This window comes from Carassius carassius, chromosome 25, assembly GCF_963082965.1.
Source record: "Carassius carassius chromosome 25, fCarCar2.1, whole genome shotgun sequence".
NCBI lineage: Eukaryota > Metazoa > Chordata > Actinopteri > Cypriniformes > Cyprinidae > Carassius > Carassius carassius.
The window spans coordinates 14,275,585-14,290,219 of NC_081779.1; the positions used below are offsets into that span (position 1 = coordinate 14,275,585).

The window sequence follows — 14,635 nt, forward strand, 5'->3', positions numbered from 1 at the left end:
TTGCCCACGTTTGCATTAATTAGTGTCTATGTTAAAGCTCTAGATATTTGTGTGATCTATTTTGTTGGATAAACCTTAGAATTTCATTACCAATCACAAAACAACTTTGACAGGATTAATAATGTGGGACATACTGTACAGTGTAGTAAAAACACTAAAATGCAGAATCCAAAAGACAAAAAAAAAAACTGGGAAAATCCAGCCTAAAAAGAGGTTTGGATGAAGTCCCATTCAAAGACATGAAGGGAACCCAGAATATTACACAGCCTGATCTTGGCAAAGGTAAAAAGGCAATTTTCCGATGTGTTTTGGAGGCAGGCATTGTTGAGTGAGGTGGCTGCGGTGCAGATGGATATTTCAGTGCGGTCCAGTGGTCTGTGTACTGTACCTAATGGAGGTTCGGGTGAGATGCCAATGCTCTGGAGGAGGGCCTCGGTCTCCCTGCGCTTGCGGTCCAAATCTGAGTCCTCAGGAACAGCTTCCGCTTTCTGTTGTGTCTCTGACTGTTTACATTTACAAATGCACACACAAACTCAGATATTCATGTTAAGTAATACCACATTCTGAATAAGTGTCATTAAAACATTTTTCTCACCTCTTTCTTCTTTTTTTCTTCCTCCTTTCTCTTTTTTTCCTCTCTGATTTGAGCAAGGCGCTGTTTCTTGCGCTCAAGTTCAGCTTTTAGGTCACTCTTATCAGCCATTTTGCCCTGTGATAAAACAGTTACACCACGATCCACAGTTTTCACACCCATCCCAGTGTAAGCAAGGCCGTATGGAGATTACAGTAGGTAGAACCATATTCAGAGGTTTTGTTCATTAAAAGCAGTAGTTAATCACTCTCTACTGCAGTGAAAATCACTGTTTCAAGTTGAAGGACTGTTTGTGTTTTCAACAGAAATGCCTTGGCTGGCATTTATCCGTGTAATACAATACATTTATGAGAAAACTTATTTGAAATATTTATGAGGCATTTGAAACCTAGTTTGATCCCCTAATTCCACAACATCAACAAAAAAAATAAATAAATATTGTTTTGTTGTTGTTGCTGAATTAGGAGATCAACTAGCTATTTCTGTATTAAGGGTGTGGCAGATGACTGTATCCATAGGATCTAAGATTAATACTTCTTAAAAGTGTAAATCCTAGGTTTTATCAAATAATAAACATTACCAATAAATGTGATGAAATGGAGTGGTACTAACAATACAACAATATCAGACTGAGGAGGAAAGCTTTATTAAAGCATGATGCATGGCACAAAACAAAATGCAAATGCAATTCAAATCAATCAAATAAAAAAATGCATTTTGCTTGCAAATTAACATGCAAACGTCAAATGTATGATGTGGACCGGTTCATATTGTCCAGAGATATATAAGGTCCTGTGAGGATGCTACATTAGGTGGACTATCATAATGCTGGATTTGTTGTCACAACAGACTCAAATTCGATTACAGAGAATCATATAGAATATACAATTATTGGAAATCCAGTTATATTACACAGGTGGCCGACAATGATACATTTGGATGTACAAATGATGTCAGCGTTGCTATTGCTAACAGTGGGTACCAGGAGAAGCACGGTGACGTCATGAACCATATGCGATTATGAAGTCATCGAACATAAAGGATGAAAACACAGCGCGCCGTTTCAACAAAATGCACGTATGAAACCCCACGTTTATGTGAGCATGAGAAACATGCAGTCGGTGTGTGAGAGACCTCCTACCTGTTCCCAGTGTGGATGCTGTCCACTGTAAATATGCTGTATCACTGCTGATGAACACAATCTGCCGTCCGCTTTAATACGGCCCTTTGATTTAAAAAATGTTTGAGATTATACGATGTGATCGTTTAGAAAGAAGCTGTTGGCAAAATTTAAGGCTAGTTGGCCTACATTTTTTCAGAGGTGGCAAGATGCTCACAGACCGCCTTGCTACCTCGAGATAACTAAAAGATCCCAGATCCCACCTCTCCCTTTTCGAAATGATGTTAGATGTAGAAATAAATTAATCCACTGCAACAGTGCCACCTAGCGGATATTCTGCATTCTGATGTGCCTGAGGTGCAGATGTAAACATTAGGTGATATAACCATTAACAAGATAACAAATTAACCAAAATCCAATAAGAATCTCTACATTTGGATCGTAACTTCAATATCCTTGCTGGAAAAAAAACATCTTAAACCAGCCTAACATCCCTGCGGAAAAACAACTGTATGGTTGGTTTTAGCTGGGCAGGCCGGAAGATGAGCTAAAACCAGCTACTTCCACCTTAAACCATCTAAAATCAGCCTACCAGTTAAGGCTGGGTTAAGCGGTTTTTCTTCTTCTTCTTCTTCTTCTTCTTCAGCAGTAAACGAAAATTGCACTAATGGTTATAACTTGGAAAAAATAAAAAATAAATAATAATAAGAAGAAGAAGAAGAAGAAGAATGTCATTTCATTTCAATCGTTATACACCACTAGATGGAGCCATATTTCAAATGAGCAAGGCTAAAAAAAAGTAAAAAAATAAAATAAAAATAAAAAAAGATTGTTTGCTGGTTTAAGATGGGCTTCAGGTCTCTCAACCTGGCCACTCGAAATGTGCCTAGAATGTAAATGGTCACTTCAAAAATAAATAAATAAATAAATCAGTGGTGGGCCGTTATTGGCATTAACGTGCTGCGTTAACGTGAGACTCTTATCGGGAAATAAAAAAAATTATTCTCAAAATTGGGTTGGGAGCTGGGTCTATACTAAGCAAGCTATGATGACTTTCACCTTGATATTTTATATAACCGACTGGCTGAGGCCAGCCTAAAAAGATGCTCAGGACAGTTGACGGGCCACTGCTGCGCATCGTCACGAAAGCTTATCTTTTTCACGTGTGTTACCGCTTGTCGATTTAAACATTAAAGCATCCAAACACAAGACGTGGAAAAGCTGAACAGAGTAACGTTAGCTGGTTACTCGCGCGCTGTGTTCGGTGCGCACAAGAGAGATCGAGAGCCGTGTATCACGGACAGCGACACTGAACCGAGCTCTCTTCTGCGAAGTTCTCCTCGAAGTCCCTCCTGCACCTGAACGAACAAATACAAATCGCAGTTTGAACAAACTAAAAGATGTGAAAGAGCCCAATTCAGTACTCGCGGTGTTCTGGGCTCACGCAGAGAAAGGCGTCTCAAAACACTTGAACATCGAATTCGCTTATTTTTGCTCTTGTGCCGACAAATACATTCAAAATATCCACCTTGGAAATTATGCTCGAAAAAACTGTCAGTTATTTCTTAAAGTGAAAGTAAACAGTTGAGGAAAAAAATGGGATGTGTATTATATTGGATGCGTTCATCGTCTCTTAAAGTGACCGCGCCTAATTTAGCTACTGTAATGTTAATCCAAGAAAATGAAAATGAAAATCACTCTATAGATACAGACGGTTGGTCTGGGAACGCCCCCGGGAACGCTCCGTCACGTGATGTGAATTTAGCCCGTGGGGGAAAACATTGCCTTGGCGCCAATTGAAATACACGGGACAATCACGCCAAAGAATTGCTGTGTTGTTTTCTGTACCTCCAATTAACAAATTATGAATTGAAGTTCTACATCCTTCCTAATAAACATACAGAACCGGAAAGGATGACAAAATGGCTACAAGCAATAAGTTGTGGAATCCCAAGACTAAGCATGTGTATGTGTGCAGTCGGCATTTCATCACAGGCAGGCTATATTAACATCGTGTTCATTATTAACGCTATCAAAACTGTGTAAGGTTGTTTCAGAAAGTGGCATGCATATATAATTCGCCTTATCATTCTACCTGAAGCAAAACTATGTAACGTTAGCCTAGTGTCAAACATAAACCCACTTAAAAAAGCGTGTGGACACGTAACAACTTAGTTTTGTGTCAGAAATTTTACACTTTCATTCATAAATTCACCCCGTCTGTGTTTGCGAAACGATTGAATAGCGGAATCCAGTCAAAAATAGAACTTGCTGTATAAAGCAGAACGTCATGGAATTTGGCTATTTTTGCATGAATACATCTACATTAGGGCTGTAAAATGAATCAAATATCGATATTGACTAGTGTATATGAATATTAAAGTTAAAAGAGACTACAATTGTTCTACGTGTCTCTGGGAATGAGTGCTCAATATGTGCATTTTTGTGATTTTTGTCATTTGGTGGTGTTTTCCCCCACGACGACTCCGCCCTCGCCACGCCCCAGCTATGACTAGATGCCGACTGTATGTATGCTCTTGACTGAATTACTTTGTATTTTTAACAGTCAAACCAAAAATTATTCAGACACCAGATATAATTTTTGATATATATATAGCAAAACTGTAATAATGTGAGAAATGTTAAAGGTGTCTGAATAAATGTAGGTTTGATTGTATATTTCATTTTTACATTGAAGACTATCCATTGCTATTTTATATTTAATTATTTGGTTTCTGTACCTTGACACCTACAAACTTGAAAAAAACTTAAACATTGTGTAAATAGCACAAATAAATAAAAATAAACGAACATACAAATTAAACAATTTCAAACAACCTTCAGCATAAATTCGAATGAGCCATTTTAATCTAGATTAATCTAGATTAATTTCAAGATCACAGTGAGATTAATCTAGATTAAAAAAATTAATCTATGCCCACCACTAAAATAAATAAATAAATAAAATCAAATAAGGTCATAGATTAATAGGAATGAAAAACAGCAAACAGATTTCTCATATCTTCATATCATGTCCTTTAGATTATATTATTGTATTGTAAGTATACAATAATATAACAGCCAAAATTTTATTTTTGAAAAGATTGTAGTAGCTACACATGATTTTTTTTATGTTTCTTTAATATTTTCCCTTTAGTACTGATAACCCTGAAATTTTGCATTGAATCACCAAATTTGCATTTAAATAAAATAAAAATTCTCGATATATTGTACATTGTCGCATTACATGATGTAATTGAGGTTATTTTAACACGCTGTACAATACACCACTGAAGATGAAAAATACAAATAAAAACTGTGTCAGTCCGACTAAGACCTTTGCTCTGCATGAGCTGTGCGCGTGCGTCAACGGCAGGGCGCTGTAGATGTACAGCACGTAGATCGTGAAGCGCTTTTCTGTCGGCTGCACAAGAAACAGAATATGACGAAATCAGATAACCAGTCTCTTTATATCAACTATATATCTCAATGATTGCGTTTTACCTGCCGATAAGAATAGAAAGAAACGCCTTGATGTGTGGGTTAATATCTGTAATACTTTATCTGTGCATACTGGAGTAACAGTCTCCCCTCTGCCCTCCCTCCTTCGTGTTATGTTTGTACCGTTTTGTACCTTGTGCTGGTCAGTTATTCTATTTTGGTGCAATGACAATATAAACCGAATTAGAGCGATTGAGACGGGCTCCGATCCGATCACAGCCGTGGTGATCTTCATTTATGTGATGAAGTAACAGTCTGTGAATGTCAAACTTTGTGACCTGCATCGGATGAGACCAGGTTAAAAACTCGCTGAGAACATTTCAAGATCTGTGGATTTAACTTGAAGATCAACATGAAGTTCGCCCAGATCATGCTGAAGAACAGCTCGAAGCTGAACATACCTAAACAAGTGGACAGGTTTTCAAAGTACTCTCCGACCCCGCTGTCAATGAAGCAGTTCATTGACTTTGGTGAGTTGTTTAACTGCTTGAAATGGATCTGATGGAGCCATCCCATTCATTGTGCTTGTGTCTGAAAACCTAGTGAGCTCACTTATAAAAAGTACAAAGACACTTTATAACATGGTATTTATTTATTTGTCATTGGGAATATGTCATGTACCTTATCAAAATACCACAGCATTAATAGTACTACACCATGTATAACCATTTTCGTAAGAACAGCTTGACCTACTTGTACAGTATTGTCTGCATCATATCTGCAGAGTTTATCTGTATGCAGCAGTAACACAACATGCTGTCTATATAGGCAGCTCTCTAGGTTGATATATATACATATATATATATAAAAACCTGATATTTTGCTGCTAAAACATCAGTACTAAATAGACCAGTAGTTTAAAAACAATAAAAGAAAGTGTAATATTTAAAATACACAAATGTCTGAGATGAAGTGTAATTTTACAGGACATCTTATATTACAAAGCTAACTTCTAAACTAAGCAGTCGTTTAGGCGTCTACACATATGTTCAAACTGATGTCTAGTTAGGGATTTAACCAAAATATTGGTCTTAACTGTAGAGTATAGTGATTTTCAGGTATACAGTACATATCAAGAGTAAAATTCTTACTAATGTAGTCCCGTTTTGCTCATAGGATCTGCCAATGCCTGTGAAAAGACCTCCTTCATGTTTTTAAGGCAAGAGCTTCCTGTCCGGTTAGCCAACATCATGAAGGAGATCGATTTCCTCCCGGACAAACTGCTCAGCACTCCTTCACTGAAGCTGCTTCAGAGCTGGTGAGATCCACAGCTGACATGCTGTTCAAGAAGACTGTGGTGAATTTCAGCCTACTATAGACTCTCTGTTAACCTTTTACAATTCATATGACATATATGACATATAGTTTCAGCACATGACTTCAAACGAAAGGTGACCATGAAGTCTTTTAGATAAAGACCTTCTAAGTTTGAGAGCAAATAAAAGCCCCTTTAATCAAGAAAATAAACTGTAGTTTGAGCAATGATGATGCCAGTTTTTTCATCTTGCTAAAACGTAATGACATTTTGATGAGGTTGAATAGGTTTGCGGTGGCTTTACATGGAATATCAAAACAACAGATTGTGTTTAAAAAGTACCAGAGTTATATTTGTTTACTTCTGCAGATCAATTGGCTAAAAGGACTTGATTTTTTGTTTGTCTGTTGTGGTCTTTTTTTCATGATGGTGAAAAATCTATCAGTTCCAGATTGAATTGTAAGTTATGTCTAGATTCTGCACATTGAAACAACCTCAAGATAACATTTCTGTTCATCATTAGGCTAAAATGCATATGGATATATACTGTAACAGTCGGTAGTTTTCTGAAATTTGGACTTGAGGTCCAAGTTCATTAGTGCTGCTGCTTCATGAAAACAAAGATGCTGGACAGACAGCTGGCCTTTTGAAGGAGTCATTTAAGAAATCCACAGCCCCCAGACCAGACAAGTAACAATCTTTCTTAGCTATTTTGTTAAAACTACTAGATAAGTTTATTGGAATCTAAAAAGTAAGTGTGTGTAGGTAGGTAAATGTTATTTTAATATTAGCAGGTGGTACATGTTTGCAACATGTAAGAGTTGTTGTTCTCATGAGGATGTGGGTCAGAGCTTGACCTTTGTCTCGCCCTGATCCCTTTCCTGTCACTCTCGGCTGTCTTCTCTATTGAAAGCAAAAGGTTTAAAACAAGACTAAATGGGTAAATTTTGAATATCATCTATTTAAATTGTTGACAGAGTACTGGTTTTCAAGCGGGGTGAATGAACGTGCAGGCGATTTAAATAGCTTGTTTTTCATGGAAGGCTTTTCGGTTTGAGAATAGACTTCTGAAAGGACATAATTTGAAGGAAAGAATGATTTATAAGTTCAAAATGAGCTGTTGTAGTTATTGAACTTTGTCGTAGTTCAAGTTTAGCTTATTGAAGTGTAGCTGAGACTTTGTGCTCAACGAGTCAACTGGAAGGCATTGAAAATGATGTAATTGTGGGCGTAATGAAACTGAACATTTTCCGCTGACTGTGCTGGATTGAGAGGTTTTATGAAAACTATACCTGACACTGGGACTGTAACACGCACATTTATTCAAGCACAAACAAGCAAACATTATGACAATCAGTGAAGTACTACTGCCTGAGAATAAGTATGAATGTTCAACAAAACATTTTTATGTATTTATTTATAAATGTACTGTACATATTCTTTGTTATGTTAACTTTTATCGTGTATTTCTGTCTATTACACTATATTAGTCCAATAAATGTAAGGTAGATTTGTTATAGTTTGTGAGTTATGAAGGACAGTGTATAAAATGCTACAGTTGCCCTTGGTCTTCCCTGTATGATACAGGGAAAATATTTTTATAGCTTGAGTTTTAATATTCACACAGTATGTGATAGTCTGTTTGTTTCAGGGTCCTTGTCCTCAAAACTCTAGAATCATGCTGTGATCAAAACATGAACTAAACAAAACTTTCAAATGTGTTCATCAAAATGTTCTGTGCTGTGTCAGATAGCATAAGACACTGTACACAAACAAGTGTGCGCTGCAACCTTCCTAGAGGTCTCAGTGTAGACAAGTCCTCTTTGGCAATGTGGCACACTGACACAGAACTGTCATTCAGATGAATTGTAGCTAGTACAGTGTGTTCATCGTGTCACATGTACGACTGTTGTTCTCCATGCAACACGTCTCCCATGCCAACTTACACAAATTATCCATGCAAAGCTTTTTAATCACCATTCAGCTTTGGGAAAGCAGTGATAAGAATACCTGTCCGATACATTTAGCCATGCAGACAAACATATATAATACATATATAAATATAATTGGCTTTGTTGTTCAAAGGAAACAATACACGGTATTACATAATGTGTGCGGTGCATTATGGCTGTGTTTCAAATAGAGCTAGGGTATTGGTGCAGATCTCACAATTCAATTTGATTCACAGGTTTTCAATGCAATTTGATGCTGATCTCATTCGATTGAATTCAGTATTGTCTCATTTGGAAATAGTGATGCACCTAAATTATTATTCTTTTTTTTTTAAGCCAAACGCTGAAACCGAAATGAAAGTTTTAATTTAGTTGAAAACTGAAATGGAATATAAAGTTAACACATTAATGTTACGCATTTATGAGTTATATAAAAGCCAGTCTAAAAATAAACCCTGACTGTTTGTTTACTCTCAAAAACAGGTATGCACAGAGTCTGATGGAGCTTGTTGACTTTTTGGAGAAAGACCCTGATGATAAAAACATCCTAACTAAGTAAGTACAGTATTCAGGAGCATTCTGGGAAATCAGAAGTCCTTCTTCATGAATGTTACACATTTAGTTTAACTTGGCTGTAGCCTGCTCTAAGTGACCTCTAATAGTGTGTTTAACTGGTTAGCATGTCTCTCAGATTCACAGAAACGCTGATCAATGTCAGGAACAGGCACAACAGTGTGGTGCCCACCATGGCACAGGGAGTGCTGGAGTACAAGGAGGCCTTTGGCGTGGATCCCGTGACCAATCAGAACGTCCAGTATTTTTTGGACCGCTTCTACATGAGCCGAATCTCCACACGCATGCTGATGAATCAGCACAGTAAGTGTTCAGGGCATGAACTAAAGTTCTGGCAAAGTAGGAGACATATTTTGGTCTTAGCTGAAACAATAGATTAGCAATTTGCTGATATTGTAATGTACCATAGCTTCATAACTGATAAATAGAAAATATATTTAAAAAATCTGTACTAGTTTGTCTAAGTCAAATTGAAACACTAATCATTTTAATTGCTTTAAGGGAATCTAGGCATTGGATATGGATACTTGTGTTTAAATTTACTAAGAAGTCATTTAACAGTGTTATTAAATTGTCAGCATTTTATATAACTTTAAATGAGCCTTAGATGATGCCAAATGAAATGTAAAAATAGAGGAAATATAGTAAAAACATAGTCAAATATATTCTATTGACGTATATACACTACTGGTAGTCAATTACCATATATATATATAGTATAACTTTTATTCAGTATAAGTTTTCAGTCACATGATTCTTCAGAAATCATTGTAATATGCTGATTTGGGGCTCAAGAAACAGTACTATTATCCATTGTTGGAAACATTTGTGCTACTAAACATTTTTGTGGAAACTGATATTTTTTAAGGATTCTTTGTATTTTATTTATTGTTTAATTGAAGTCATTTGTAACATTGTAAATGTATTTAACTATCACTTTTTATAAGTTTAATGTGTCCTTGCTTAATACAAATGTTCGTTATTTTAAGAAAAATGTTGCTTTTAAAATTTTATCGAATACAGTTAAGGATCGCTAAAATACGCAAATAACAAATGTAGAACCCATATATCATGCATCCTTACAAATAAAATGTGTTCATTTTAGCGTTAATCTTTGATGGCAGCACCAATCCAGCCCACCCCAAACACATTGGCAGTATCGACCCAAACTGTGATGTTGTGGAGGTTGTAAAAGGTAATTAACCATGTTTATTTTTTTGCCTGTCTAACACTATTAATTACTCTGTGAAAGAAAGCCAATAAACTGTGGGTGAAATGGACATTGCAGGCCCTACATGGGCCGACTCAAGCTGTGTCTCACTTTTTCTCTCTCTAGATGCCTGTGAGAGTGCCAAGATGCTGTGTGATCAGTACTACTTGACGTCTCCCGAAGTGGAAATCAAACAAGTGAACTGTGAGCGAGAATTTTCTCTCTCAAACTTTCAGTCTTTCAGTGTGTCCTTTGCATGGTGAGTCATGAGCTGGCAGAAAACCTGAACTCTGCAGTGGAGCTTTCTACAGTCTTATTTACACTTATTTACAGTCTTATTGATTCATGTTAGTCTGTAGTGGGTATGCAGTGAAATGCCACATTCTTGTCCTGCATGCAATTAAACATGCCTGGACTAGTGTCTAATTATGCTTGTAGTTTCTATATCTTATAGGGGTATAACGATACACATATTCATATCGAACATTTTCGGTATGGGTCTTTTGGTTGGGTACACATGTGTACCATACAAATACAGCATTGTTTTAACCACTGCACAAGTGGAATTTCATTGGAAACTGTCAGTTATATTGTTACTTTTGATAAGAAACAAAGTCACATCTTTCCCAAATTGTGTCTTCAAATTCAAACAATAACTGCAGCTTTGGTGCTCTGAAATGTTTCCTGAGCAGCAAACAGCATATTTTAATGATTGCTTAAGGTTCATGTCACTAAAAACTAAATAAATTAAATTTTAAAATATTTGTATATAGAAAACTGCTATTTTAAATGGTTATAATATTTCACAATATTACGGTTTTCACCGTATTTTTTGATCAAATAATTCAGCCTCGGTGAGCATGAGCGGCTTCTTTCAAAACATAAACTCTTACAGACAACAAAACTTTTGAAGGGTAGTGTAACTGTCATGTACATTTACAGTATATGTACAGTAAGATGCATGATGTGGAGTGGACTGATAGTAATTATAGCGTTATGCATTTGAATTTGTTTTTATAAGAGATTTGAACTATCATGCAACCACATTTACTATGTTCTTTAATCACTTATCCTTGTAGACAGAAATAGCGCTTTATAATCTTATCACTGTTTGTCTATACAGAAATGGTTGATAGGAGCAGCACTGTATACTCAGTTGCATAATGGCAAAATGTTGCCATGATCTCTCGTTTTATCTCTTAGACATGTAAATAGCAGTGTACTATTGTGTCAAGCAAAGAGAACCTACAAGCTTGAATGACCACCATTGTGGCTAATCACCTTTTTAACAACACATAGTAACAAATTAGCCAGTATAACCTCTATCATGTGCTTCATAGCTGACTAGTTTGGGCAACGTGACAGTGTTGATTTCTTCTTTGCATTCTTAAATAACAAATTCATTTGGGCTAGCATGTTATGGCCTTGTTTTTCGGGTAACTCAACTGTTACTGAATCGATATGTCTGTTGTTTTTGCAGCTGAAGGACCCAGTGATCTTATACATATAGTTTATGTGCCTTCTCATCTGTACCACATGCTCTTTGAACTCTTCAAGGTACTTGAATCACTTTATAGTAGCTATAGCCCATGCAATGATAGTCTCGCATAAACAAAGTAAAAGAGGCAAATGCATCATCATTACTTCACCCTAATATTGTTCCAAACCTGTATGACTTATTTTCATCTGCAAAACAAAAAATTAGTTTTTACAGAAGGTTGGTAAATCGCAGTTGGTAACTAAACAAGATACTGTATGTGCAAGTGTAAATGAGATTCAAGAGCTAAATTTTCAGTTAATAATGACTAAAACCAAAGCTATTGTATGGATTCAGAAGACTTGGAATATAGTAAAAATATAGTAAAAGTTGTATGGACCATTTAATAGTGCTTTTTTGTCTTTGTTTATTAAACTAAACGTCTCCTTTTGCATTCCACAGAAGTAAGAAAGTTAAATGGATTTGGAATGACTTGACCATCAAGCATTTTATGTGTTTTTTTTCTTCTCTATAACAGAATGCAATGAGAGCAACTGTGGAAACCCATGAGACCAGCCTACATCTCCCACCAATCAAAGTGAGAGTTTCTCTAGGAAGAGAAGATCTGACCGTCAAGGTGAGCTTTCTTTAACACCACAACGCTCATGCTTTCTCAGACGCACAGATGTAACGGGTCAGCAGAAGTTGAATATTTTCTCTCTGTTTTAACTTGCAACACTGGCTAGTGGAGTGAGAGCCAAAACATGTTTGTAATGACTCTTGTGTTGTGTTAGATGTCTGACAGAGGAGGTGGGGTTCCTTTGAGGAAAATCGAAAGGCTTTTCAGCTACATGTATTCAACTGCACCGAGTCCTGTGACTGAAAACAGCCGTAATGCTCCCCTGGTAAGAACCTAGGCTCTTTAATTAAACATATGGTATGCAGATTGTCTTTGTTGTGCAGTGATACCACATGGTAAATCTTTGATCCCCAGTCATGTTTTGAAGTAAACCATGATTTTACAGGATTATAAATTAGCAAAATTACCAAAAGTGCAGTTTGTTGTTTAAACCAGATTAGCATTGTAATGCCGTTTGTAATGATTTCTCTTTCTCTCACAAATGTACCATGGCTTTCTTTCTTGGCAGGCTGGTTTTGGATATGGTCTTCCTATTTCCCGCCTCTATGCCAAGTACTTCCAGGGAGATCTGCAGCTCTACTCTATGGAGGGATACGGCACATCGGCAGTCATATACCTAAAGGTACACTCTTTTGTCGAAATCTTTTGTGATATTCCCAATCACATTGGCTCTTATTGAAATGACTGGATTTCACCTGCAAAAAAATTTGCCAAATAACTAAATATCAACACGCATTTAGAATTCAGAATAAGCTGAAATGTGACACAGTTTTTTAAAATATGTTACAACTATTTAATTTACTCTCCCTCTTTTGTCTTTTCCCCTTTTTTTCACAGGCCTTATCCACTGAGTCAATAGAAAGACTTCCTGTCTTTAACAAGTCAGCCTTAAGGCATTATCAGACGAGCACAGAAGCAGATGACTGGTGCATACCAAGCAGCGAGCCCAAAAAACTGGGAAAGTACGAGTACGGTGTTGAGAGGAAGGAGAAGCTCTTAAGATAAACACAAGGACTGAACAGGGCTGTGAACTATAGTGGAGTTCATTTGGGTAACCATGTATGTGACTGTTGAGGTTTTTCAGAAGTATGGCGTTATCAAAGGGTTGATAATTGACTTCATGAATGTTACAGTCTGAATAACAAGGGCATTTTTGTCTTCCACATCTCACGTTGCTTATAATACACCATGCACTTCATTTGTGGTGCTAACTTTTTCGTTTAGAGTTTCACAAGACTCTTCTGTGATGTTAGAGACTTCAGTCAAATGCATTGAATCTGACTGGTCATTTGAGCATGTGACGATTCCTACACATTACCACAGATTTGAACTGATTTTTAAGTGTGTTTTGAGTATGTAAACTTGTGTTTTAGTCAGTGGGGCCAAGTTACCAGCTTTATGTAAGTTATAGCATGTATCTCTAGCAAATATTTGAGAGAACATGTATGCATCTGAAAGTAACCAAGGCTTTATATGTTTCCTTGGTTAAAATGCATTCACAATGCAAACGTTAGAATGACCATAGTAGTGTGTTTCTTGATTGTGATCGTTAAATGTTCCACAGTTGGACCTGTTGTTTAACACTCCGTTTAGTTTTGAGTGTAAAAATGTAATGCTATCAATGAGGCCAAATCATTTCAATGTATACATGCAAGAGTTGTTGTCATGATGAAATCCAAGTAACTTCACTGACATTAAACAACATGAATTTAATTTGACACAATCTAATATGTACTGTAATAATAATAGAGTGAGTTGTGTCAGAAGAAACCGACAAAGTAAGTTTGGGCCCAGGTTAATTTATTTAAAACTGGTTAGATAGATTTGACAGTGTTGCTTTTTGTTATGTGTGAAGCTTTTTATGACCACAAAAATGTATGATCTTTGTGACATCAGCTTCTGGGTGAACATGTCAGGTGTTCTGTATGAACAAACATGATATGTAGCTCTATTTGCTCTTCTTTTTTCTAAGCATGAAAACACTGAAGAGACTGAAATATAAATGGCTCATTTTAAATATATTATCTCAGGATTGTGCAGATTTGCCTTTCTAGTTTTGTCTTATTTTATTGTTTTGTTTTAATTTGACTGTAATATTTGTAAAGTTGGCTTTTTGAAAGCAATGTGAAGGACCTGTATGAGTTTTAAGGGAACTCAAGTGGCAGCAGCTGCTCAGTTACAAGTGACACTCATCAAACTCTGGGTGGGTTTCAGCTGCGAGCAGTTTGCTCTGTTACATGTACAACCCGAATTCCGGAAAAGTTGGGACGTTTTTTAAATTTTAATAAAATGAAAACTAAAAGACTTTCAAATCA

General features: G+C 36.4%; 2 protein-coding genes across 6 annotated transcripts in view; one reads left to right on the top strand and one right to left on the bottom strand.

The window, feature by feature from the left end:
* The window catches only part of LOC132104271 (cytoplasmic dynein 1 intermediate chain 1-like), a 70,414-nt gene extending 68,428 nt beyond the window's left edge, over window positions 1-1,986 (bottom strand). For 3 of the 4 annotated variants that reach the window (XM_059509616.1, XM_059509614.1, XM_059509613.1), the window contains exons 1-3: window positions 1,734-1,986; window positions 596-709; window positions 389-503 (exon numbers count right to left, since the gene is read on the bottom strand). In XM_059509616.1, the coding sequence (XP_059365599.1) occupies window positions 389-503; window positions 596-703 (223 nt within the window). In that variant the 5' untranslated portion in view covers window positions 704-709; window positions 1,734-1,986. The remainder of the gene's footprint in view (window positions 1-388; window positions 504-595; window positions 710-1,733) is intronic. The other variant, XM_059509615.1, reaches the window with a different exon arrangement.
* A 3,323-nt stretch (window positions 1,987-5,309) lies between these two features.
* Window positions 5,310-14,359, top strand: LOC132104273 (pyruvate dehydrogenase (acetyl-transferring) kinase isozyme 2, mitochondrial-like). 2 transcript variants are annotated; one of them, XM_059509617.1, is made up of 11 exons: window positions 5,310-5,683; window positions 6,330-6,471; window positions 8,904-8,975; window positions 9,112-9,296; window positions 10,099-10,188; window positions 10,330-10,407; window positions 11,684-11,760; window positions 12,219-12,317; window positions 12,475-12,585; window positions 12,829-12,942; window positions 13,158-14,359. In XM_059509617.1, the coding sequence occupies exons 1-11, from the start codon at window positions 5,566-5,568 to the stop codon at window positions 13,323-13,325; spliced, it is 1,254 nt and encodes a 417-aa protein (XP_059365600.1). In that variant the 5' UTR covers window positions 5,310-5,565; the 3' UTR covers window positions 13,326-14,359. The 2 variants fall into 2 exon arrangements, with proteins under 2 accessions (XP_059365600.1, XP_059365602.1); XM_059509619.1 differs by having other exon boundaries at window positions 5,310-5,639.
* Window positions 14,360-14,635: the final 276 nt, after the last annotated feature.

Coding starts and splice junctions, on each gene's coding strand:
- LOC132104273 (XM_059509617.1), top strand. CDS start 5,566: ATGAAGTTCGCCCAGATCATGCTGAAGAACAGCTCGAAGCTGAACATA. Junction 12,586..12,828: donor ACAGCCGTAATGCTCCCCTG/GTAAGAACCTAG, acceptor CTTTCTTGGCAG/GCTGGTTTTGGATATGGTCT. Junction 12,943..13,157: donor CGGCAGTCATATACCTAAAG/GTACACTCTTTT, acceptor TTTTTTTCACAG/GCCTTATCCACTGAGTCAAT.